The sequence below is a fragment of the Vigna radiata genome, chromosome 5 (genome assembly GCF_000741045.1).
Source record: "Vigna radiata var. radiata cultivar VC1973A chromosome 5, Vradiata_ver6, whole genome shotgun sequence".
Lineage (NCBI taxonomy): Eukaryota > Viridiplantae > Streptophyta > Magnoliopsida > Fabales > Fabaceae > Vigna > Vigna radiata.
The window spans coordinates 13276167-13302601 of NC_028355.1; the positions used below are offsets into that span (position 1 = coordinate 13276167).

Below are 26435 nucleotides of genomic sequence, written 5' to 3' on the forward strand. Positions count from 1 at the left end.
TGATCTTATATAAAAAGAACTATTAAATGAATATTAAACATCCGTAGTAATCTCAATTGCAAATTTTATATTTGACGATATTATAAATTGATTTTAGCCATGGAACATGCGGACGCTTAATGAATTTATCTAACAATCAAATGAGACATTTTTTAAAAGATGAAAAATGCTTTCATTCCTGTAAAATCTTTCAAAAATATTGTTTCACTTCAATCTCTCTTATTTTAAAATATTTAGTTTTTTGTTATTAAGTTAGTTATCGGTTAAAATTAAAATTTGACATGAATTAAAACTTGAAATATGTACTCCAAGCCATCAAATATCTCTCAGCTAATTTGAAATTTTTTAAAGAGAAAGAAACATTTTACTCTGTATTTTAAAAAAGACGAAGGTTAAGAATGATACGATGTATATCTACGGACCAGAATAAATATTTGACTCTGGACTCCAACAAAAAAAGGTTCCCATTTTCTTCTGTAAAACATACATACATTATACATAGGAAAACCCAAAACATTAAAGGCGAGCAAAGGAAGATAGAGTGGCACTTGTGTGATTTTATCTACCACGATGAACCTTCCAGCAAAGGAGAGACTAAATCAAAATATGCATAGCAAGTTTGGAAGAGTTTTTATAGCATTGCAAAATAAATGGATAACTATTGTTCTACATACTTTTACCTTTCAAAGCTCATCTTTTCCATTTTCTTTGTAACCCGTTGCTTGTTCTTGATGAGCAGGTCTATCCCGATTCTTTTCGATGAATTCTATGATGTCTTCCTTGGTCCTATTGCCACTGTATTTTGATATCTTTCCACTTGCTGACCTGAAGTACACAGTTGGATAACCTTTGGCTTCAAAGGAGTCACTTGAGATATCGTTGGCAATTCCATCCTGGAGAATGCAAACAACATGCAGAATATAACTTACGAAAACAGCATAAGATATTAACCTTTAATAAAAATGTATTTCTTAAAGTCTACCAATACACCCCCAGCTTCTGTAGCACATAGCTTTCAGTCAGCGGACAAAGCTAACTTCACCATAGATTGAAACAAGTATAACACCATAATAATCAAGGTACATTTCTTACCATTTTTGCAATAATAACATCAGCATCGCTTTGATATGAGACAGCAACTTCCTCCAATGTTGGAGTCAACTCCGTGCAATGAATACACCAGGGAGAATAAAATTCCAGCAGAACTGCAAGAGGTTTGTGTTAATAGATACATTATTCCAACTTGGAATGGTAAAGTCAAAGTGATTTTGTGAGAGATTCTACTTTGTGTATACTGCCAAATATAATCACAAATACATGATGATATCAGAAGGACGTTACTTTGCACGTACAATTAATGCTCTGTATACGTAATCACATATACATATCAATATCAGAATGATGCGTTACCTGAAGAAAAGAGGTTTAATTATATGATCATCAGCAGTCTAATTTTGTATAGGAACATCGATACAGTACACAACTTTCTCAGCAATTTAACACATCAGTATTATACAAAATGTATGCCAAGATGTAGAGAGTCACAATATTAAGCAGTAAATGTGGCTGGCCTGCCCACAATCAACCAGCTACTTAGAGTAATCAGAAATTCAATTCCAAGAAAAAAAAAATAGTGTCACAAGTTGAGAGAGCATTGGCTATTTGATGCCACTTTAACAGGTTCACAACATCAAACATTTATAAAAAGAACATCATTACGTCCTAGAAATGTGGTAAAATCATATCTATCAGCTTCATGTGAAGGTCGGTATTACAAAAACACGAGAGATACATTATCCAATCATCTAAATGGGACTGAAATATAATGCTCTTTCACACGCAAAGAACGTTGGAAATGTGATTTTTTTTTTTTTTTGCAAGCACAGGGAATGCCAAAACCCATCTCATAATATGTGGTATAAAACCAAATAGAAACGGTACCATTCTTCCCAGAGTTGAAGACTATGTCCTGGAGACTGTCCCCAACTACCACTTTAACAGGTTCGTTGTTAGCTTCAGGAATAGGTTCAGACTTAAAATATGGTGCAATATTTCCATCCTGAAATGTTAAAAAAATGATAAAATTTTATATTTTAAATACAAATGACAGCCTCTATGATATTATTTCAAATTAAAGAGTCCACTACAACTACAAAGAAGATGGCAGATTAAATCAGGCAAAAGCAAAAGCTACCAAGAGAAATAAGAATAACCTTGTATGCCTTGAACCAAGTTGAAATTTGATCAGGTTCCAAATTGGGTTTAAGAAATTTCTTCCCATCATTACGTTGTACTAAAATTAGAGGTACTTGGTCTTCCCTCACTCCGAAATACTGTGAAGACAAGCCATACAAAATGTCAAATATTGATATTAAGCAGAGAAGAGAACAACTACAGAACGTTACACCTTGAGTATTTTGATTTAAGATACCTTGATTTAATGCTCGCTAAACTGCAGAATGTTTAACATGTTTTGATACAAACCTGAAAAGAACCTGCAGTAGACCTGACATCTCCCAACAGAAAGCTTACACCCGGTTGTCTATATTGCTCGGCAGTTTCTCGGTATTTTGATCTGAAAGTTTCAGCACCTTCAGCAATGAAGTTGATAAACAACATCACCTACCAATATCATGACGTTAACTGAGGTTTCTTGAACACATCATATGATGGGGGGAGAAAAGCGAAACAAAAATAATAAATATTTTAGAACATAAAATGGGTGAAAGTAAGCACATTTAGGAAAATTGTTTCACGTTCAAAATGGTAGACTACGAAAAATGGGGCTCATAGTTATGATCTCAGATAGAGATGCGTATAAGCCAGCAGCAAAAACCCCATAGCAGGAAGCGGGATGGCTACTATTTTAATTATTTATATACAATATTACAATATATAATACAAACTAAAAAAATTTATACAATATATAGTACTCAAGGGAGGAAAAGTTTTGTGAAATGGTCAAGGAAAAAATAGTCCTATTATGTTACTGCATAAAAAAGCATTAGAGAATGAAGGAGAAATCACACTTTCAACCAAAATAAACCCTTGACACAAGTAAAAATGATTTTTTTTTAAGTTTTATGTCCTAGCAGCGCAGCTATAGCACATGAAATGCCTCTATAGGGGTTCAAAGACAGCTATTGAGAATCACTCTGCTATTTGAATCCCATAGCGGCCAGGCCACTCTGCTCCGCTATAGTGCATTATTGGCAACATGGTGGGATTGACAAATATGAAATACATCTTCAAATAGTATGATTATTGATTAATAACGAATTCTCTGGCTCGAAATTGGAAGAACAAAATTGACTTGGACAGCTTATTACCTTCGTATTGGGACTATTGAAGAATTTGGTGATAAAAGGGTGATTTCTCAGATCACTGTTAAAGACAGTCACAACAGGCACACTAGATTCTTCGACAAATTTCTCTAGAGCTTCCACATGAAAATCCTGAAAGAATGAGATAGTTGCTAGAGACCATAATAAGATTGAACAATCAATTCACAAAAATCAACACTACCTGAAAGTCAACAAAAAGTTCGTCAAATGGCTTGAATAACCTTACTATGGGCCCAGCAACAGATGATTCTCCTCTTGGAAGGTGTTTGGCATTCAGAGTGTGACCAAAGTCATAGTCAGCACGCAACTTTTCTGATAACGCAGTGAAGTTATCAAACTCCTCCCCAGAAAATTTCGGAAACACTCCAACCTGAACACGTAGGAAAATATTATTACAGACCAACTGACTTAAAATAAAGCAAAAAATGAAACGATTGGTTACTCACAATAGCAACTTTATCTTCACCAATAACTGCGGTAGCATCATCTACAGATTTAATTTCAGCTGAAGCAAGACCACTTTGTTTCTTCAGATACTCAGCGATGCCATCTGCTTCACGGGGACCTTTGTATTCTTGAACATTCTTTCCCCCATTTCTCAGGATCCTAATTGTTGGGTAAGCCCTAACTTCATATTCTGTTGCAAGGTCTTTATTCTTCTCGCCATCCGCGTCAATTTTAGCCAAAACAACCGGAGGATCATGACTACTCAGAATAGAAGCAGCTTTTTCATACTGCAGAAACAAAGATACTAGAAAATCAGCATTTGCGTAATCTTACCATAAAAGGAAACCCAAAAACTAAATGTATACAAAATCACCTCCGGTGCAAGCTTCTTACTGCGGTCACACCTGGAAATGAAAAATAAAATTCATATAAAAGCTGAATCGACTTTGTCCTAAATCAAATACAACAAAACTTCCCGCTAAAACCCAAATTTCGACTAAAATCATGATAATATGCATTGAATAATATCACTAGAAGTTTCTTTTCAAGAACTAATTAAAATTATTTTAGTGCACAGCTTTTCTTTTCTAAAAAGCAATTGAAAACTTATTTAGATATTATTTAATAGATTTAATTAAAATTCAAGTGAGAATATTTTTAACTAATTATTTATTTGTTTTAAAATACTTTATTTTTTCATGATTATTAGATCATAACAGTGACCGCGTTATATTTATATTTAAATTCACGAGTTACTTAAAAAAGAAAAAGTGTTTTTAACAACATTTTTTTAATAATTTTTTTTATAATACATACGTAACAACATTTTATGATTAATTTGTTTTAAATATTTTTTAAATATAAATTTAAATAAATCAATAAAATAATAATAAGTTATCAAAAAAAGTTATAAAAAGTGTTCTCAATATATCTTTATCCTACTTAAAATTTAACTAACCTTACTTAATAAAATATTTCGTTGGAGGCAAATGGATAGTGTATTTACCGCTTCTGATTTTTCTTGACATTTTTTCGCTAATGAAATGCATTTAAAACTGTCATCAAAGTTTTCTACTCATTGGACGCATAAGATTTTTCTGGATTCAAACACGGAAAAGACATGTAGAATCGAACCACGAAGAAGAGCAGAATCGAAACATACCTTGGTGCGTAGAACGCGACGACAATCAGATTATGCTTCTTGACGGTGTCGGAAAAGTTGGAGTGATCCAATGTGAGAACGAACTCCTGAGTCTCCGATTCGTGAGCATAGATTTGAGAAGGGGATGCTAGAATGAGAAAGAACAAGAACACTGACACAGACGAACAAATCGCAATTTTACCCGCCATCGTCTTCTCTGAAGAAGAAGAAGAAGAAGAATATCTGAAAATTTGTTGTGCTTCTCAGTATTCAGGGGTTTTGTAACCCGGAAAACACGTGCAGTGTTGTTTAGCATAACAATTAAATTTTGGTTTTGTCGCCACCCTAGCGCTTTCTCTTACGTGGCTCGATCATTCATGTCACGTCCACCATTTTACACTTTTGCAAATTTTATTTTGGACGGTTTTGGTGTTTAATAATATTTAAAACTAGCCTATGCCTAACACGGTTTTGGCGTGTTTCTTCTTTTTTTTTTTTGTAATTTTTTAATTCTTTTAGAAAAATAATATAATTAATCATATTTTTTAATGGGTTAAATATGTTTTTAGATGATTTTGGTTTTAGTCCATCTTTCAAACTAAGGTACAATTTAGTCCTTCAACTTTAGAAAATTCTAGTTTTAGTCCTTTTTACCAAATTTTTTTAACTTTATTTGTTGTTTCAATACCATTCATTATAGCATTTGGATTGTTTACACTTTTTGACACATTTTTGCTTCAATGTTAATTGAGACACGTTTCATTATAGTATTTGGATTGTTTACACTGTTTGACACATCTTTGCTTCAATGTTAATTGAGAAACACGTTTGAAACAACAAATAAAGTTAAAAAAATTTGGTAAAAATGACTAAAACCAGAGTTTTCTAAAGTTGAAGGACTAAATTGTACCTTAGTTTGAAAGATGGACTAAAACCAAAATCGCTCCAAAATATAGAGACTAAAAACATATTTAACCCATTTTTAATCAATAAGTTTTCAGTTTATTTTAATAATAATATAAAGGTAGGGTAAGGAAAAATGTTGGAAGTCTCACATCGACTAGAGATAAAGGTCAATTTATAATATATAAGTGAGGTGCAAACCTCATCTTATAAGCCGATTTTGTAGGGTTGAGTTAGGCTTAAACCCACTTTCTAAGATGATATTAGAGCCTGGTTGATTTTCTTAACCATCAATAGAAGAAGTACAATAATCATCTGAATGGTTGACTTGTCCTGTATTTTACTTTCTTCCACGAGAGTTATTCATAGTTACATCGTAGTTACTAATTTAAAGTTTATTATAAATATATATTTTAATAATAAATAAAAATCATGCGTACGAAATTTTGGAATTTTCTTGGTAGAAGCTATATCTTTAGTTATTGAATAATGGTAACTTTTACAATGATAGTAGACAATAAGTTTAATAAAAAAAATTCATTAGCAAATTTTAGGAAATTAATAAAGGTTGTAATTGTCTTGGATGTATTTTCTTTTGAATTATTTAGTATTTTAATCATTTTAATTAAAAAAAATTAATTAGTGAATTAAGCTTGGTGCGTATAGGATCCTGAGAATTGAAAACCTCTATTATGATTATTATTGGATTAATAGCATTGGATTAGGAAAGATGTCCTTGTCACGTAAATATCAATAATTCAGATTTTGTGATTGTGAATGTTGTAGCTTTCTCATTTTCATCATCCACGACGTATAATTTTTTCTTTTTCCCAACACATAATCTTTTCCTTTTCCTTTCCACCCTAGCGTATGTGATAATTTGGCTTCATACAACAAAACTTATATGCTACAAAAAAATGAAACAAAACATGCACAAAAATTGAAAGTAGTTGTGGAGACAAGGAATGAAAATTATAGAATTTGGTTCTTCTTTGATTAAAACCGTCCAAAACATTAGGTTGCTGAAAACAAGTATAAAACGCCTGCCTTATAATCTAATTAAATCAACAAAATTCAGAAATATAGAAGAGTGAAAGAGAGAATATTTGAGTTCTTGGTGAATAGAAGAGGCACAGTACTTTCAAGGAAAGTAACATTAAAACAAAGAGAGATATAGCAAAACTTTCTGGACTGAGATAGGGAAGCTAATCGTAAGGATTTACTTTAATCTGAAGTATGTATAATGTGCTGAATGATGATTGCTCTCGTAAATGTTTCTGGATGAATAGAGGATGTCTGATTTCCATCTAAGTGTAGCAATACGGTTCTGTTGTAGATATATGATACCGTGAGTGATTCATAACTTTGGATATCCTTTACAAGTAAAATAAACAAATAATATGGCATATTATCTGCACTGCACCGTGGCCTTATTGAGAGAGAAGAATCTTTTCTCTGGAAACTGTTAGAAAGGAGACGTGCTCTATTAATTATTTTATTCAACCACTTTTAAATTTAGGTAGGATATGTTTGTTATTATGTGAAGTAAGTTATTCTAAGGCTGAATAACAATTTAAAAATAAGAAAGACGTTAGATGTCTTTACTGCACAATGTCATAAAGTGGTCAAATTCTTTATTTTATTAGTTATTCTATAGTATATGATTTTACCGTGGGAATAATTCATCAAAAGCTATATACATAATTTTTTGTATTATTTTAATATTTCCATTTAATTGTTATATCATATTTAAAAATGGTTGCAGATTTAAGATCTTAGAGCCACCTTGCTATTGGCTTTATTTTGATGGATTAAAAATAAAGATTTAACAATTAAAATCTTAATTTTGTTTGGTATCCGTCATATTATTTTCCTTACTAAAATATAAGATTTTAAATGGATTTATAATGGCTGCAACAGATTTTCTTGTTACATATATATATATATTTTTATATTCAAGTGATTATTTATAATAATGAGTCTTGATATACTTTAAATTCTTTTAGACTATACTTTTTATGTCTCGATACATTAATTTAAGTGACTAAGGTTTTAACGAAAGAAACCTAAACAAAACATTGTATAGCTTTTAATGATTTACTAGTTTTATCGTGTATTACTGAGTGATTTATATTTATCTCGGTAGTTAAAAGATGATTTCCTTTTACCTATGTAAGGCGATAGGTGGATTCGAGTTCTGTTAATTTTCCTCTTTCAAGACGGTACAGATATCTTGCCAAGGGTTTCTGACTTGTGCTGAGTATTGTTCTTGGTGAATGGATATTACTCACCAATGTTTTTACTCGTAAATCCTTGAAGAACCAGGAAGATATGTCAAAGCAGTATGCAGAGGACGACTCTTATCCACAGTCCATATGAGGGACTGGTTTGTTATATATGTGTGTGAATAAGAAGAACCGAGATAAATCCAATTATTATGAGTGAGAGATGAGAGATAATATGATTTTATTAATACACTAATAATGTTACTAAATGTTCAAAGTGTGTAAGTAAATTTATCTGTAACTTATGTTTTTCTGTATCCGGTTAGCTCACCCTACTTGTGTGTCTACGATGATTATATAACTCGTGTTGTTATACGGGAGTAGATGATGTTTTAAATAAAACTGAAGACATTTAGTGAGAGGATGCATTGGGAAACACTCTTTGGGACTTTTAAATATGTAATTTTAATTGTGAAACATCGTGGTTTGTAATTTTAAACTACTTTTAATATTCGGTTTGTAATCCAATAATTACTCTTGAAAACTTTGACATTATCATTGTATAATATTAATAAATGTGTGGTTTTAAATGTAAACGTATCTTTTAAAAAAAAATTGTGACACTCCTAGAAGGGGTGTTACAGGTAGAATGTGTGACTGTGGGATTAGATTGAGGAAGAAGTGCCAATAGACCTTGAAGTTGCTCTTGAGAAAATCCCAAAGTTGAGGAATGTGACTGCGCCTGAGAATTATTAGAAGAAGAAACAACTGCAGAAGCCATTGAAGGAGAATAAATTGTAGGAAAGCCAAGAACAAGAGGTAGAAGATGAAGATTTTGGTAGTAAGAGAATTGGTTGCGGAAGAACGTGATCAAGAATTAATTTTCTTCTGATACCATGTTATGAGAAAAGAAAGGATGAAAATTGTGTATCTTATTTTATAACAAGGGAGAGTACAATTGATATATATAGCTGTTTAGAGCAATATAAAAATGGAATATGAGTATAAAAACAGAATATAAATATATGAACATAAATGCCCAGATATGAACGAAAAATAAATTAAATCCAATATCCCCTCAAGCTGCAACATATATATCCTTAATGCTCAGCTTGGACAACAAAGATTAAAATTGTGTTGGATGCAAAGCTTTAGTATGAATGTCTGCAAGTTGTGATGAAGTAGAAATAGGCAGGAGCTTAATTACACCAGCTTGAACTTTATCCCTTATGAGATGACAATCAATTTCAATGTGCTTTGTCCTCTTATGCATGGTTGGATTCTGTGCAATTTGTATTGCAGATTGATTGTCACAAAACAGAGGAACTGGTTGTGGTAGAGGTTGTTTCAAATCATGGAGCAAATACAAAAGTCATTGAGTTTCACATGTTGTGGAAGCTAAGGCTCTATATTCTACTTCAATTGATGATCTAGATATAATACCTTTCTTCTTGGATTTCCAGCTGATTAAGGATGCACCATAGAACACATTAAAACCAGTCACAGACCTTCTAGTATTAGGGCAAGCAGCCTAATCAGAATCACTAAAAGCCTTGAGAGAATGTTCTGTGTTAGAGGGAAAGAATAATCNTTGTCCTGGATTGTTCTTGATATATCTCAGGATCCTTATTGCTGCTACATAGTGATATTCCAAAGGATTGGAAAGAAATTGACTGAGAGTACTAATAGCAAAACATAAACCATCTTATCTGCAAGACTATCATTGCAACATGTTATCTACTTCTTCTGCCACTCAGTCATCCACAGGGACCTTATATCCTATCTCTTCATATCTCTCATATAATGCATTATCATCTCTTCATAAATCATATGTCCTTAATTTTCCCAAGTTAGTGAACCTAAAACCTATAACCAAGCCACCAAACATGAAAGACTAGCACAACACCTAGAGAATGAATAGGCCAAAGAGAGAACATGTGCGGAAATTGACCTTGAATATTATCTTGGTTTCCTATTGATGGTTGGCGATCCATCATAGGCACTTCTGAACTTGCTTTCCCATCATTACTCCTAGAGTCCAATTTAGTATGGGACACAGAGACCATATTGGGAAGTATAATGCCAGAAGCATTAAATGCAGAGAAGTCTGAGCGATTGGACATCGTTTCAGCAGCTTCAATTTCAAGCCATTGTCCAGTTTCATGTTTTCTTCTCCAAAGATCCCTGAATTTTGTGCAATTGTGTTTGAAGTCACACATCAACTAGAGATAAGACCAATTTATAATATATAAGTGAGGTGCAAACCTCACTTTACAGGTCAGTTTTGTGGGGTTGAGTTAGGCTTAAAACTCACTTTCTACTATGGTATCAGAGCCATGGTTAGAGTCTATCCCAGCGAGTTCTAAGTGGGCATTTATGTTTCCACCCGTTGTCGGACCGCTATTGGATCACCCAATTTTTACTATCACATATGAGATGTCTATACGTTACAAGCTGGTTTTGTGGAGTGGAATTAAATTTAAATCCACTTTCTAATAAAAAAAAGAGAATAGTAAATTATGAAAATTAATAATTTATTCATTAAGAAACAAGACATACTAAAAAGTTCAACTCTTCGTGATAATTGAAGAATAATAGCCATAACAAATGTTTATTTCCACTCTGGTCTATGTGATCCTTTGGTTCAAAAAGAGTAATGTAAAAAAACACTATAACGTTTAAATCAGATATTTTTCTTGAATGTCTAAAGTAATTGAATTATAAAAAGTGTGTACTACTACAAATTAAACCTATAATTATAGAGTTGAAAAAAATCAAATTTATTAATTTATCATTTAGTGATGATTAATATCACTTTAATTACACATCAATAACAATTATTATATTGATCGCGTTTTAACTCTTTTTAACTACTTTTGTGCCTCAAGGGTGACAAAGTTCCTTTCAGACTTCAACCACTCGACCCATTTGACCTTAATCCAGTAGCAAATATATTTATTAAAATGGTTGAATAAAAATTTGACTACTTTTACATTTATATGAATCTTTCCTTCCAGTTTCTTCATATTCGGTTGTGGTTTGATGAGTTCAGAGTAAGTGTTCTACCTCTCTTGAATCTGGCTCAGATATAATTATACCTCGATATATTTTGATAGTTATTTCGTAAATTGTTATATCTAACCCATTTCTTGAGTATTTCTTTTTATATTTTTACTTCACATGTCTTCAGGAATCAGTGTCATGGGTATAGTGAATAAGAAAGTTGAAGGTTTTGTTATTTGATCCGTATTTTGACACATTCAAGAATTTTCAAAAGAGATTTTTTTGAGTGATGATTAACCAAATGTTCAGTCTCACTTCTATGTAATTGGAAACAAAAGGTTTTTCTTTCTACTAGACCGATAACCTTTTATATACTATGCATGATATTTGCATGACTAATAAAAAAAAATAAATCAATCATACATTTTGTGTTGACACGTCTGTCTACAATGTTATTTGAGACAACAAATCTTTAGCTCTATTTGATCACAATGAGTATATTTATTTATATTTATTCATTAATAAAATTTAAATTAAAAATTATTTAAAATTTGATACAAAATTCAATTTTACAAGCCAATTAAATGAGTAAAAACATATTTATCCTTTTCAAAAAATTATAAACATTTTACTGTTTAATATATATGAAAAAGATAATATTCTTTATTTCTTTCAAAATAATTATAAAAAATTGATCCAATAATTTTAATTTAAGTTTAAATATCTTAAACAATTTATTCATCAATAAAGTTTAAGGATAAAATATCAATGTTAGGAATAAAATTCGATTTCATATTAAAATTAAAAAAATAAAAACATATATAATCTGTTAAAAAATTATAAACATTTTATTTTTAATATATGTAAAAAATAATATACCTTACTCTTTTCAAAATAACTATCAAAATTTGCTGTAATAATTTTAATTTAAGTTTATATATATTAAAATAATAATATAAGTTCAAATAAAATTATAGCAATACAGATACCAGTATGTAAAATAATAAAAATTATTAAAAAAAATTAATTTTTAGTTCATTAAAATAAAATAGAATGATATATATATATATATATATATATATATATATATATATATATATATAACTTTTTGTATGATAATTTTTTTTAAATATAAATAGTAATTATATGAAATAAAATTATATTAAAAAACTAGTAGAATTTTTCAGTGCAAAATATTTTATTTTTTATTTTTTCTTTTTCTAATCATATGTGAAAATTTTAATAATTATTTTTTACATCATTTTTATATATTAAAAAGTAAAAAAATTATAATTTTTTTAAAATTCTAAATATATTTTTAATCCATTAACTTTTACAAATTTTGTATTTCTAAACTTTATATTAATGAATATACATAATTTATCTTCGAGACTGAACTGCATTAAAAATTCGTGAATATAATATATATATATATATATATATATATATATATATATATATATATATATATATTTGTTTTTTTTTTACACGGCCATATGATACACACTTAAGATGTGGTTATATTATATAGGATTGGACATAATAACTTAATTATAGTAAAATGTAGATATCTATACTGCTTTTTATACTAAAATAACTAAATTGTTTTTGTCCAACTGAATTAAATTGTTTTGTAGTTCAGTTAAAAAAACTAAATGTTTTTTATTTTCAATGCAGTTATTTGGTGACCTGGTTTATGTTTTCAATTGTACTTTTACTCTTTATGTTTCTTTCTCAATCACCACCATCATACAGTTTTCCGTAGGTCTTGCTATCGTCGATAATCCTGTCGCCGTTGAATGTTAGGATTTTGTTCAATGTTTTATAGTTTTTTCTGCTATAATTTTCTCGTTATAACCTAAGTTAGCAATTAACATTTTTTTTTATCGTTTTAGAGTGATATCTATCTTTCCCGCTAAAGGAGAAGTGTTCTCAAAATCCCTATGTGTGGTACTCATATTTTCTTCTTGGAGAAAGATGAATGGTGTATGTTTTCAATCTTGATTCCATGTGCCGAGAATATGTTCGAATGAGACATCCTTTTGTTTCTCCTGAAAGATTTTGAAATTAGAACGGTAAAAGCAATTTCAAGTTATAGATAAAGCAACCGATCTTGCATGGCCTAGAAAAAGAAGTGGTCGATCCCGATATTAATATCAATTTTGAACTGGGAATGTTGTGGGGGCTAACCATGACTCTTTTTCTCGTGAAAGAACATTAATATGCTCTATTTTGTATGTTTTGAAACATTTTATTTTAATAGGAAAATACTAATAAAATGAAATATTACATATATGAAAATTGAACTATTATACAAGAATAAACTTACAAAATACAAGATCTACACCTACACCTATAGAATCATTTGACTTCCCAATTGTTTTACCCTCACCTCTTACAGAAACAACTGAGAAGAAAGTATTTCTAAGCTCACACCATTAAGGTGATCATCGCAAAAAGAAAACAACATACATCAGACAATAGAAAAACAAGGGTAAGCAAGTGGTAAAACATTTCATCATAATATAATAAAATTCAATCATACATTATATTACATACATAATAAATCATACATCCTAAATCATATCACAACTTTAGACTTGACTCATTCGGATATAGTATGAATGTCAAGCTATGGTGGTTCATGCACTTGTGGTGACCTCCAACAAACTCATTTAAATCCAAATACAAACACCAACCTATGTCATCCATAAGGTTAGTTCGTCAACACCTATGTCCCTAACTGACGACCATAGACCAGGACCTCCTATTACTCTCCACTATATAACATTTCATCTCTACTTGAGATTGAGATTATTGAGAGCATCAGGATAAATCCCAGATTAACTCCATACATTCATACAATAACAACAATACAAGCACCACCATGTAACTCCTCCATGAGGATCATGGAATTATGTCCATCAATAGCATTGACATAATCAATTACATATTCATCATCATGATATCCTTCTCATAATCACACACACGTATGTATATGTGTGTGTGTGTGTGTGTGTGTATATATATATATATATATATATATATATATATATATATATATAATATACACACACACATATACTTCACACAAACATTGCATACTATCACATGAAACCTCTGATTAAACAATAAACAACTACAAAACCCCTATAAGTCACCAGAAGTCACATAATAGCACAATTTTCTTTAAGGCATGATAACCACATTTAGGTAAGGAAAACAGTTTGGAAACCCTCACCAATAGCTCTAGAAGAGTCCAAAATTCCCAAAATGACCTAAAGAACGTCCAAAACTAATATTCAGATCCCTAAAAACCCCCTAAAATTGGTGTAGTGGCACTCAATAACGCTCGAGCACCCTGGGGCTACCGCTCAGCATTAAGACCTCTGGAAATGGGTGCTCGGGCGCTATAAGCAAACTCTAACCCTTTTTAGACCACTTTGTACACTTCTCCCATAACTTTGAAAGGTTCCTATGACCTTCTAAACACTATAAAACTTTAGAAAACACATCTCTAACTCAAATTGACCATCCAAAACCTAATTCGCTCACTCTAACCAATCCAAACTTGGTTCTATACCTAAATTTGTACAACTTAGAGGCTTAAACAAGTCATAAATGACTTCATGACTGACCCCAATTCCTCTTACGTACTCCAGACTTTCAAATTTATATTCTCACCACTAGAAACCCATATCTTGAACAACAAACTAACCTAGAACCTAACATATCAACTAATAGTCCTTTCCATATAAGATTTAATTTAATTAACACCCTAGATAAGTCACAAATAACTAAAAGACCACATCAACAATTCAGTTTCTACCCTATCCTCAATCCTTCAAAATCTCATTATCAAAACCTTAAAAATGGACTTAAAACCTTCATAAAATCATAACTTTGACTCTTCCTCCATTCCTTATCATATTTTCTCAAATCAAGGTATAAATCAATCCCACATAACTCACAGATAGACCTGAAATTGACATATTACATACTTCAACAAATCTCATCAAATGGCCTATCAAAACCTCTATTTCAATTTCCAAAACCTAATAGAATTCAACTCATTACTTTACCATCTTTGAAATGCACATTCCAATAATCAATACAACATATTCACATGCAACTCACTATCATAATATCACCCAAAATACATTAAATCATAATTTCATTGTTAAATACACACATACACACATTTAAATGAACAAATACGAGCCTAAAACAGAAATAATCATTTAAACAAGTTATCATACATACACACACTAAACTTACATCACAAACCTCAATTAAAGATAAATCTCTAGCTTCTCTTACCGTACACTGAAGTTACGAAGCTCTAAGAATGAACACCCTTTGCTTCTCGCATAAGGAAATCTAGAAACACTTATGAATCACTAAATTTTGATAGAAAAGATTCCTTCGGACCATAAATTGACAAAGAACCAAGAAATGAACACTAATGATACATGCGTTGAGGTTTCCTAAGCATGATCATAAACAGAGAACGAAAGGAAAAAGAGGTAAAAATTTACTTGCTTTAAACGAAGAACTAATCGATTAGAAATAGAGATTATTCAATTGTGAGGAGTTAAAATTTTTAGAGAGAATGCATAAAATTCTAGGAAAGTGGTTTCTAAAAATATTATACGTTTTAAAATAATAAAATTTGTTTATAACAAAACTATTTATAAATAAATCATTTAAAATTAAAATAACTGAGTTTTATTATTTTTAAATTACCACTAGCTCTAAAATACCATTTTATGGGGTTTTACTTTCTTGGTAATGATTGAATGTGTAGGAATGTATTGTTATTTATGATTTCTAACGAAGTAGTTGATTGTTTAAGGAAGATAAAAATCTTAAAATATCTTTGAGCGAAACTCATCCAAAATATCTTTTATCACGTACCCTCCCATATATTCTTCATTTTGGACACTGAATGATTCCTTCACTAACCTCCTAGAAATCCTTCTTTTGTGACCTTAAACAAAATTAATTTTTAGGACCATTATTATTAACAAGATAAAAATAATGTATATTTCAGAATCACAAAATATAATTAAGAGAAAAAAACCTAATATTTGAATTATAGCATTAAAAATATTATTTTGTCAAACGTTATTACATTTAATTGTACTGGGATAAGTAGGTGTAGAAAGAAAAAAGAAAAGGAGAAACGTACAATGGAAGTGTAAAAGTTAAGATTAAAATATCTAATAAAAGAAGTTATTATATATATATATATATATATATATATATATATATATATATATATATATATATATATGTTTAATTGATTGAAGGTTCCTGTTTGTGCATATTTGCATCAATTAAGTATATTTTGAAAGTGCTCAATTGAGTTTCTATTTATGTAAAATTGAGTCAATAATGTCTTTGTCGTTAATTACTGTGGACGACGTTAAATTTTCTTCTGCGTTGTGGCATGCTGAGATAGCATTTAATAATGACGCGACATAGTAACAACTCATTACGTGGATTTATTTGATTTTAAATTTTGGAAAACTTTAAAATATGGTAAATTTAATAAAAATAGAACGTTATATTTATTTCTGGAAATGAAATTAAAACGTATTAGGATTAAGTTTAGGAGTGTGCGGGAAAATTGGGAAAAATAAGGTTTTTCTTGGGTTCGTTCTGGTTCGAAATTAATTGTGGATGAAGTTTGGTTTTACGATTTTGGCGTCATCTAACGATGGTTTTTCGGTGGAATCGACAAATTGTTAGTGGTGAAGCACTGTAGGCAGCACTTGAAACATAGTCTTCTAAGTTGACTCAAAACCAACATGGAAGCATTGCACGGTGTTGGTGGCGGAGGAGGGTGTTGGCAGTGGAGGAGGTCGAGGAGTTGGGAGGGGGAGAAGTCGAGGGGGAGAGGGTGGTGAGTGGCGAAAGTTGAAGATGAGAGACTGGAGGAGAATCTGAAGGTGGAAGAGATAGAGAAAGAGAATGAGAAAGGTGTTGTGTGGCATTGGGTTATTACAGTGTACGGAAAAGGGTGGTAGTAGAGAGAGGATAGTGCCATTGAGACAAATTTACAAACATGTGACATGCGTGAAGAATTGGTGATCACAACAGTGAGGTCCAGAAGCCAAAACCACCAAAGGAATTGAATTATCTAGTGCAAGAAAAAAGAGGTGAAAACTTACTTGTTTTAAACGGAGAAATGATCGGTTAGAAATAGAGATTTCTCAGTTGTGATCTCATAGGAACTTCCTGATCATCGAGGAGTTAGAATTTTTAGAGAAAAGGCAGAAAACTCTAAAAAATGGTTTTTAAAGATATTGTACGTTTTAAAATAATGAAATTCATTTATAACAAAATTATTTATAAATAAATTATTTAATATTAAAATAATCGAGTCTCATTATTTTTAAACTACCACTATTTTTAAAATATCATTTTCTGGTGTTTTCCTTGTAATAATTGAATGTGTAGGAATGCAGTATTATTAGTTAGATATGATTTTTATCGAAGTAGTTGATTGTTTAAGGGGATAAAACTCTTTTAAAATATTTTTAAGCGAAACTCATCCAAAATATTTTTTATCACCCACCCTCCCATATATTCTTCATCTTGGACATAGGATGATTCCTTCACCAACCACCTAGAAAATCCTTTTTTTACCTTAAATAAAGTGATTTTTTAGGAGCATTATTATTAACAAGATATAATAATGTATATTTCAATATCAAAAAATATAATTAAGAGAAAAAAAACTAATATTTGAATTATAGCATTATAAAAAGATTATTTTGTCAACATTATTACATTTAATTGTACTTGGATAAGTAAAAGTTAAGATTAAAATATCTAATAAAAGAATTTATTATTATTATTATTATTATTATATATATATATATATATATATATATATATATTATTTTGGTCTCTTTAATTTTATTTATTTATTCCAAGATTACTCATTGTTAATATCTCCCTAGACTTTTCAATGAATTAGAACAAGACTCAAATGCTTTTTTCAATGATTTTAGTGTCGTTTATGAATCCCAATTAATATTTCATCTCGAATTTTGTGCTAGCATTTGATGTATAGTAGATATATTAATGAAATGGAACTTCAATTCAACTTATAAAAAATAGGTAAAAAGTCGTGTTTAAGCTTTTGTTCATAAATTAAAGATGAAAAAAGAAATTTAAGATATTTCACATGACTTTATTTTAAATAATTAAAACAAAAAGTACCTAATTATTTCCAAAGTTGAGATGGAGTCATAGATACCTAACTAAAATCAAAGCAAGAATGTGTGCACCACCTACCATGAATGAAATATCTAACATAGGTGGAAAAAGATAAAATGATATTTAAGATATTCACCAATGGGTCCTAAAACACTAACTTGGACTATGACAAATCGAATGGTAGATATATTATTAGTGTGGTGGACAATCCTATGATTACAAATTCTTCTAATCATTGACATTTATTGTTCCTAAAAATGAACAAATAGATATACTCAATAAAGAGCTTTAAGTCTATAATGAAGCGTGAGATAGATATTTCAACATATCAAACCATTAAAAACATTTAATATACTTTTAATAAATATATAAAGTGATCAAATTTCATAACCAAATTTAATAAGCCTATAAATGCGGCTAAATATGGCTATGATTATTTTTTTCAGGTCATCAGTTTGCCTATGCTTATAAAGGACTCGAAAGAGTATACATTAGTTGGAAATTTATTTAATACTGAGATATGATTTTTCTTCTTCTTAAAATGTCAATCACGCTATTTGATCTTTCTTAGATGTATTTATTTAAAGTGAAATTTAATAAGATGTTTTTTTAAGATTTTGACAGACACTAATTATTATCTTTTATGAAAAATAAAAATTAATTTTGATTCGCTGTGTGGTGAACTAATTCCATTCCTCAAACGTAATTATTGTCGACGAAATCTGGTTTTACTATCTGATAATGATAATATAGAAATCAAATAAGAAAACTACAAAATGTCAAGACACATTAACTTTAATTTTTTGTACACAACGGATATAGATCTAGCCTTCGAAATGCAAACAATGTACTGACAATAATTTAATTAAAATAGCGTAAGAATTTTGATGTTGCAGTTTAATCACAAATTAATGTCGTTGATTTTCGTAATAACAATATAGCTGTAGTGTATTATTGTTATGTTCATTTATTGTATTACGAAAAATTCAGCAAGTTAGTAAAATATTTTTTATTTGTAAATCAACAAAAGTACATAAACAAATCATTCTTTGCCATAATTAGAAGAAAAAGAAAACTCTACTACAAAACAGTTAGTTAATTTTTTCCCGAAAATTAACTTAAATACTTTGCACCTCTACAACAGTAAAATGATCATGACAAATAAATTATGATATTTTATATACTAATGTTAAAAAAGCATAATTCTAACTGCTTGTTTAGGTATTTGTTTCTATTGACTAATCTAGGTCCTTTTGACGATAAAAAATGGAAATAAAAATAATTAGAAAAACAAGAGAAAATAAAATATGAAGACCACAAATATAAATATCCTTCCTATCAGATTTTTTGACAACCAAATAATTTAAAAACATTTTATTTCCTTATAGTTCATCTGCATCCCATTCTATTTTTCCCTTTCCATATAGGGATTAGGGTAATTCATTCACTGTTGGCTGGCAAATGACACCAGGTGGTATTTACAACACTTCCATTCACTGTGAACCCTCATCCCTTATTATTACAAAAATTTAGTTTCCTCCATCGAGCTGATGAACATTGGTTTCATATTCAGCACACAATCAATTCTTTCATCAAAGGATGAAAGAATCAAAACTGCAGGAGATTATGTTTTAATTCACCAGATCGATCATTCTTGAAATAACTACAAAATTTCCCTGCTTCCTCCTCATAAAGATCCTACTCCTTCCTAGGCATATGCAACATATATAGTCCACCTTCAAGCTACAACCAATAAATCAATAAATGAATTTTTTTTGCTATACAATTTTCCTCTAACTGTAGATTGGGTGACCCTTCAGTGCTGAAACATGTTTCAAGCAAACGCTTTCCTACAGAATAAGATTAACTATAGCTGCAAAACTGGTGGGTTAGTTCTAAATCTTCCAAGTACAACCCCTAAACTCCCCCAATCAATTCACTCTAAAAGAAATAAAATAGTTGGAATCTCTACGAATCCCCAGCAGAATTTTTAAGCCTAACTTGTTCATGAGCTTTCACCACCTCTGAAGTGAAACTCTCTAATGTCTTAAAAATGGGAATCAAACCAGCCTGTAAACTATTATTAGCTGCATCATGAACAAGTTTGACGGCTTCTTTATGCTTGACCCTCTCTTCATGTAATTTCTTCTTCATAGAATCTAAGTCCACCTTTAGATCATCTAGTGGTGAAACACCGCTATCAGAAGTGAACTTCGACAATGCAGTCTTTCCTGAAACTTTATCATGTTCTAAGTCTCCCATTTCTGTGCGTAATGTTCTAAGTTGCTTCTCAAAGTCCTTTCTGAGATACTCGGCTTTGATTCTCTGGCGTTGCACCTCATCTTGCCTTTCCCATAACTCATGTAGTTTTTGAGCAAATTCATGCATGGCCTCTGCCACCTCCGTTTCTGAAATTCTAGTCATTGCTTGATACCAATCATTACAAATAATAAAAACTGGTGGAGCATCAAGCCGACTTGGAGAGAAAGGGGCAATACCGTCGGCTGTTTCTTCAGGTTCATTAGGAAGGCATCTCAAGAGCCACTCATTCAAATTCTTGACATAAGTTTTTTGAGTCTTAACCCAAATGTTGAACTGACTGCACCAATTCAAAAGCTCCTTTTCAAGTTCTACAATGGCCTTCAGAACTTCATCTCCTGACACACCAAGGTTAATCTTAATAGACTGACTTTTACTCTCCATGATAGCTTGGAACTGTTTCTGGTGGCATTTGAGCATGAATTTCCACATTTTCGTGAATCTGCTGACAAATAGGCCATTTATCAAATCAATAGCTCCATAACTTCTGACTCAAGAAAAACAATTCAACCATGTAAAAAATAACAAAGATTTATCCATTCCAAAACCAAATAGGATAATGTTAATAATGATGACGGAAACATGTCTTCAACCACTAACCACTGACGCCATAACCACAAGCCTATTTCTCATCAATCACTTGAAGATATACTTTGACTCAGTGCCATATCTCTACGACTTGAGACAATTCTCGACGGAATGTCTAACTTGGCACATAAATTATGTTGTACCATCAATTATTGGCCTCTCTTGCATCCAGGGGCATTAATAATGACAGCAAGATTTTTAAATTGCAAACTCAAACATTCCATAAGGGATTTCTCATCCTTAGGTGAACGAGGGAGTTGCATTGAGCCAATTGAACTGTGGTCAATAAAAACTGATAATTGAAGCATCTAAGTAGGAGAACAGGGTTTTTACTCAATTTATTTGTACAAAAAAGTGGAAACGGTTATATCACTTAGATCATTAAATATCGTCATAATTCAGAGAGGTATCAAAACATGGCAACAAATCACGTAAAACTTCACAAAGTGGCTTTTATGTGTTTAAAAACATTAATACTTCATCTTACTTATTTTAGTCTACTCTTTATAAGGGAAGAAGAGAGACCAAACACATTGCCTCTTGAAACGACAACAAAAAAAAAACCTTTGACAGTATTTTCTGGTAATAAATTTAAATGTTTGAAACCAGAAATTAGCAAGAAATGACAGATAAAAATTAGCACAGTAAATAAGTGAAGCAATTTGATACCCATTAATCAATGCCGCAAGTTGAGGCTGCAATTCATTATCCCTCAATTTATGTATTCTTCCCATTATAGTTTCAGCGGTTCTGATGCAAATATTGATTTTTGTTTGCAACTTCCTAATTGATGCTCTAGTAGCATCAATTTTACTAGATTCAGCTCCTAGATTATCCAATGTTTTCAGTCTCTTGAACTTTTTCTCATAAATGGCCCGTAACCTCTCTTCATCCTGAGAACAGGGCAAAAATATAAATGCATAAGCATAATTTGAAATTAACACAGTATATTATCTAGAACCACTTATCAATACAAGTATGTGGTATAATCTACAATTTATTAATACAAATAATTTATCATTGAAGATGATGCTGAATATGCATGACATTGAAAATACATGTTATTGAGTACTGAAGTTTCAAATTATATCCCCTCCTGTCCAACAACATGAAAGAATTAAAGGGACTATATCATAAGGGATTTAGAAGCCTTTTGCCTCAACAAGTAGGTCATATAGCAAATCAGTAAGAAGGATATCAAACTATGAATGGCACAAAACATTTCTAACATCATGATTCATTAAACTTGGATTATTTTGAAAATAATCATATTCATACCTTGACTTCCTTATACAATTTCTTCTCCCACGCATAAAGTTTCTCCAATGTGGATGAAAGATTTTCTGGATTTGTCTTGAAGTCTTTCCCAGGTTCCCCACAGTATGCTCGTGCCAATTTTATTTTCCTAGAAGAAAATTGTATAGAGGGGGGATCTGAGGGTAACCTCAAAGGTGCTACCATCTGCAAGATTCTGGACAAGATAACTGCACAAAACCACATAACATAGGAAGACATTTAGTTGACAGATGTTTCAAACTCAACATCAAAGAGGGTATGGAGAATAAAAAACAGAGTTTTCGAATAAAGCCCCACATCTTGATTTTCTTGAGGCACAAGCCTGGGAGGCTCGAGTATGGAAATATATAATTAAAGGGTTCATAACGAAAAATCTATACAATTATTCAACTTGGTTCAGTCGATCACAAAATCTGGTAGCGCCTGCAGTCTATCTATGACTTGATTATTTGTTTTAGGAGAGAAGACGAAATGTGAACAGCACAGAAGAAAATGACTAAACGAAAGAAACCACAAAACACGTCTTGAAATATAATAATATAGCATAAGAAATATTCTGCTTGGAGCTCATGCTTGCCAAATCAACACAAGTCTGTTGCAGTAAGTTGTACAGAAATAATCGTGCTACCATTGAATGAAGTATTTAGCGTCTTGCCTTTTATTTTTCTCAATGCTAACTAATTTTATTTAGATTATGGTGTCTACAAAAATACAGAAAAATCATCAAATTGGACGCTACCAGAGCCAAAAAAAAAAAGAGAGAGAGAGAAGACAACTCAGGCTATTTTTGGATTAAAGTCAGGAAAATGCTTTTTGCAAACTTCAATGCACAATTGTAAATTATGATGCACAAAAATGAAGAAGAAATAATTTGTTGTTTTGAGAATAATAGCAAATTTGAACTCTCTCAACTGAAATCTAAACATGATCCCAACTGGGAAACAGGTCGAGGAGTTGCGGACGCTCGTTCCCCACATCCTAGGATGAGAAAACAACCATGCAGACAACAGTGTTCCTGAGGAGTGTGGGGCACTCCTCGGTGTCGGATTCATCCCAGCTATTTTCTAATAGAAATTATTGCTCAAAAGCCCCAACAGACTCCAGGTTTATAAAGAGGATGCAAAGCCAAACTGTAATAAAAAAAAAAAAAACTAAATCTAATGAAATTTAACAAAATGTAAAGGGTAGAACAAACAAAACAAGCTTATTCTAGCTCGAACTTAATTAAAAAATAATCCTAAATAAATAAAAAAAAACGAATTATGATACCAAAGTCCCAAAAGGAGCAAATAAGGCAATCTACGTCATCTTTCCTTCCTCACAGGTTCAGAAAAAGAAGCAAAATACGCCAGATACTAATGCTCACACATCCCCGTCTACAAGCTCCACACACGAACAAAAACTGAATGCAATAAAGGTAAGGCATGAGTCTAACATTTAATAGAAAAGGATAAAGCGTTTATACCTCTAAGTGCAGCAACCCTAGACCGATAAGGCGGTTTGCAAACCTCAAGCAACAACGCAACCTCTTTCCCAAAATTCGATGCCATCACAAACTCATCCTGAATCTCCACCACAACCTCACGCAGATCCCTGGTTCCGTGCGCCGACAAAGTGGTTACACTACTCAGAACGGAAGAGTCACCTTCCACCGCCGTAACCGTCGCTTCATCAATCTCGAAGCTCACTCCTTTCTTCGCACCATGCTCTTCGGAAACCACAGTGTCGGGACTGCTCATAATCTCTTTTTCAACGGAACCGTTATCGCTGGCGTCATGGAACCTCACCGTCTTGGAACTCCCCTCGCTGCTACTCACCTGCTGCACCGGGACCGTTTTAGTGTTCGAAGGCCCTTCCCCGAAATCCCTCACTCCAGCGGATCCCTTTTCCCCAGCCACCTTTTTACCTTCCTTCTCCTTCGCAGGAGCCTCTCTCGGGACTTCGTGCTCCATCTCGTCTTCCAATTCGGGAATCCCCTCTCTCTCCCTCACCTCCTTCGAATCCGGACTGCTCGCTCTCGACCCGAACCGAGGGGGATAAATCGGATACCCGTTCTCGAAGCTATCGAAGACGTTAAGGAAATCCCAAGTGGAGACGCGAGGAGGAGACGGAGGCGCGGGAGGGGGACGCGGCGGAGATAACGACGGTCCCGGGGGAGGGTAGTAAGGATAATCCCCACCCGGAAACCCGTAGAAACCGTAACCGTAAGAAGGATCGGGCCATTGTCCAATTGTTGCGACGTGCTTCTCTGGTTCTTCATATACCATTGGTTTTCCATTGGGGATAGACCTTTTCATGTAATGGGCGTATTGGTAATTTTGATAGTACCCGTATGGAGGTGGGTCGGGTTCTGGGGAACCGTGAATTTGAGGCGAAGAAGAATGAGAATGCGAGTGAGAATGAGAATGAGAATGGGTAGGAGAAGGAGAACTCAATTCGGATCCAGAAGAGAGAGGCAAGTGGGAACCCTCGGGGGAATCTGCGTGAGAGATTGAAGCAGAAGAGGATGAAAGTTTGTTATTGTTGATGCTCTTGGTTTCGGAAGGTAATGTGAGAACCGGAGAGGAAGAACCGGTGGTGGTAGTCAGGTCTTGTTCAGCGAATTTGCGAAGAGCGTCGCCGATTTCCCTGAGCGAATGAAAATACGCCACGTGTGCCGCTGCCAGAGCGTAGCGTTGCTCCGATGCGGCTTTTAGAAACCTCTTCCGCTCTCTGCACAGAGCCACCGCGGGGAAGTCCTCGACCTTGGAGCCGCCGCAGCCCATGTCAGTGAGCGGAGATGGTAGAGTGAGTTGCCGATGTGGACGGCGGAGAAGATACTTGACCGGCGCAGTGGGTCATGGTTGATATAGTTGTGTAGATGATTAAAGAAGTGAGCGCGTGAGACAGAGTGAAGTGTGTGTGCATGGAAGGGGATTGATGGAAGGGAGAGTAACAGTAACAGAGAATGAAGATTCGAGAGAGATTATTAATTATTAATTTAGAAGCATGAAAAAGAAAAGAGGGCAATAAAATAATAAGGAGAAATTGTATTGAGATTGGTGATGGTGGGGATCTGATTTTTGTTGTTGATGTTTGAATTTAAACAAAAAATTGAGTGAAATTTATTGAAGTTTGAGAGAGTCGGAGAAGAGAAGAAGAGGGAGAAAGAGGAGACCCGCCATTGCCAACGGACCCCTTTCATCATAATACCATCTCATGCTTCTCTTTTTATTTATTTATTCCTCTTTATTTTTATATTTAATATTTAATATTTAATATTTAATATCTTCATTACCCATGCAATTCTACCTCAATATTCTGTGTGTCACTGTCGCCTCCTTCCTTCCCTCCAGTTTACACTTTCAATGTTTCCGCGTTTTTCAATTTACTTCAATATATTTTTTATAAAAATAAATTCAAAATTACTTCATACAGTAAATATTTACTTTAAAAACTTTTCTTTCTGTAATATTTTTAATTTTTTTTATCAAGTAATTATTTAAGTTTTCTCCTTAAACCTATTAAATGTCTTTAAATAACAAATATTTCCCATGTTAATTAAACATTATGGATCAAATTTGTTTATATATAAACCAGTTCCACTGTTTGATCTGGCACGCATGGGTGATATTCATTAAAGTGAGATTAAATTGACTTAATTACAATTTCATGTAAGGAAAATGTTATTAATTTTTTTAAATAACTCTCTTATTCCTATTAAATAATATCTTTTGTAATTACTTTCGAACAGTGACAAACTACTTAACTTGTAATAGCCGCGTGCGCTCTAAGTATGGTAAAATGTGGGGTTATTTTGAAAAACTAAAATAAATATATGGTCCTGCGAATTTCACTAAATTTTATTTTAAAGGTGTATTTCAATAGAGGTTGATAAAGGATAAAAGAAATTACCTATTTAAATTATGAAAAAGAAAAAGATAATAAGTAAAAGGATTT

General features: G+C 32.1%; 2 protein-coding genes across 3 annotated transcripts; both read right to left on the reverse strand.

Moving 5' to 3' along the window:
- Positions 1–372: 372 nt before the first annotated feature.
- Positions 373–5226, reverse strand: LOC106761179 (protein disulfide-isomerase). Its single transcript, XM_014644698.2, has 10 exons — positions 4954–5226; positions 4165–4195; positions 3791–4078; positions 3526–3714; positions 3330–3455; positions 2485–2622; positions 2214–2333; positions 1942–2059; positions 1093–1205; positions 373–893 (listed from the first exon to the last, which is right to left on the reverse strand). The coding sequence occupies exons 1-10, from the start codon at positions 5139–5141 to the stop codon at positions 684–686; spliced, it is 1521 nt and encodes a 506-aa protein (XP_014500184.1). The 5' UTR covers positions 5142–5226; the 3' UTR covers positions 373–683.
- Positions 5227–19601: 14375 nt separating this feature from the next.
- On the reverse strand, positions 19602–25436 carry LOC106762398 (nitrate regulatory gene2 protein). 2 transcript variants are annotated; one of them, XM_014646295.2, is made up of 4 exons: positions 23962–25436; positions 22479–22684; positions 21870–22093; positions 19602–21054 (listed from the first exon to the last, which is right to left on the reverse strand). In XM_014646295.2, the coding sequence occupies exons 1-4, from the start codon at positions 25259–25261 to the stop codon at positions 20262–20264; spliced, it is 2523 nt and encodes an 840-aa protein (XP_014501781.1). In that variant the 5' UTR covers positions 25262–25436; the 3' UTR covers positions 19602–20261. The 2 variants fall into 2 exon arrangements, with proteins under 2 accessions (XP_014501781.1, XP_022636351.1); XM_022780630.1 differs by having other exon boundaries at positions 19602–21057.
- Between the last annotated feature and the right edge of the window lie 999 nt (positions 25437–26435).

Coding starts and splice junctions, on each gene's coding strand:
- LOC106762398 (XM_022780630.1), bottom strand. CDS start 25,261: ATGGGCTGCGGCGGCTCCAAGGTCGAGGACTTCCCCGCGGTGGCTCTG. Junction 22,094..22,478: donor AATTGTATAAGGAAGTCAAG/GTATGAATATGA, acceptor CCCTGTTCTCAG/GATGAAGAGAGGTTACGGGC. Junction 21,058..21,869: donor CTTGCGGCATTGATTAATGG/GTATCAAATTGC, acceptor CCTATTTGTCAG/CAGATTCACGAAAATGTGGA.
- LOC106761179 (XM_014644698.2), bottom strand. CDS start 5,141: ATGGCGGGTAAAATTGCGATTTGTTCGTCTGTGTCAGTGTTCTTGTTC. Junction 3,456..3,525: donor AACTTTTTGTTGACTTTCAG/GTAGTGTTGATT, acceptor TCATTCTTTCAG/GATTTTCATGTGGAAGCTCT. Junction 2,623..3,329: donor TCAATAGTCCCAATACGAAG/GTAATAAGCTGT, acceptor TGATATTGGTAG/GTGATGTTGTTTATCAACTT.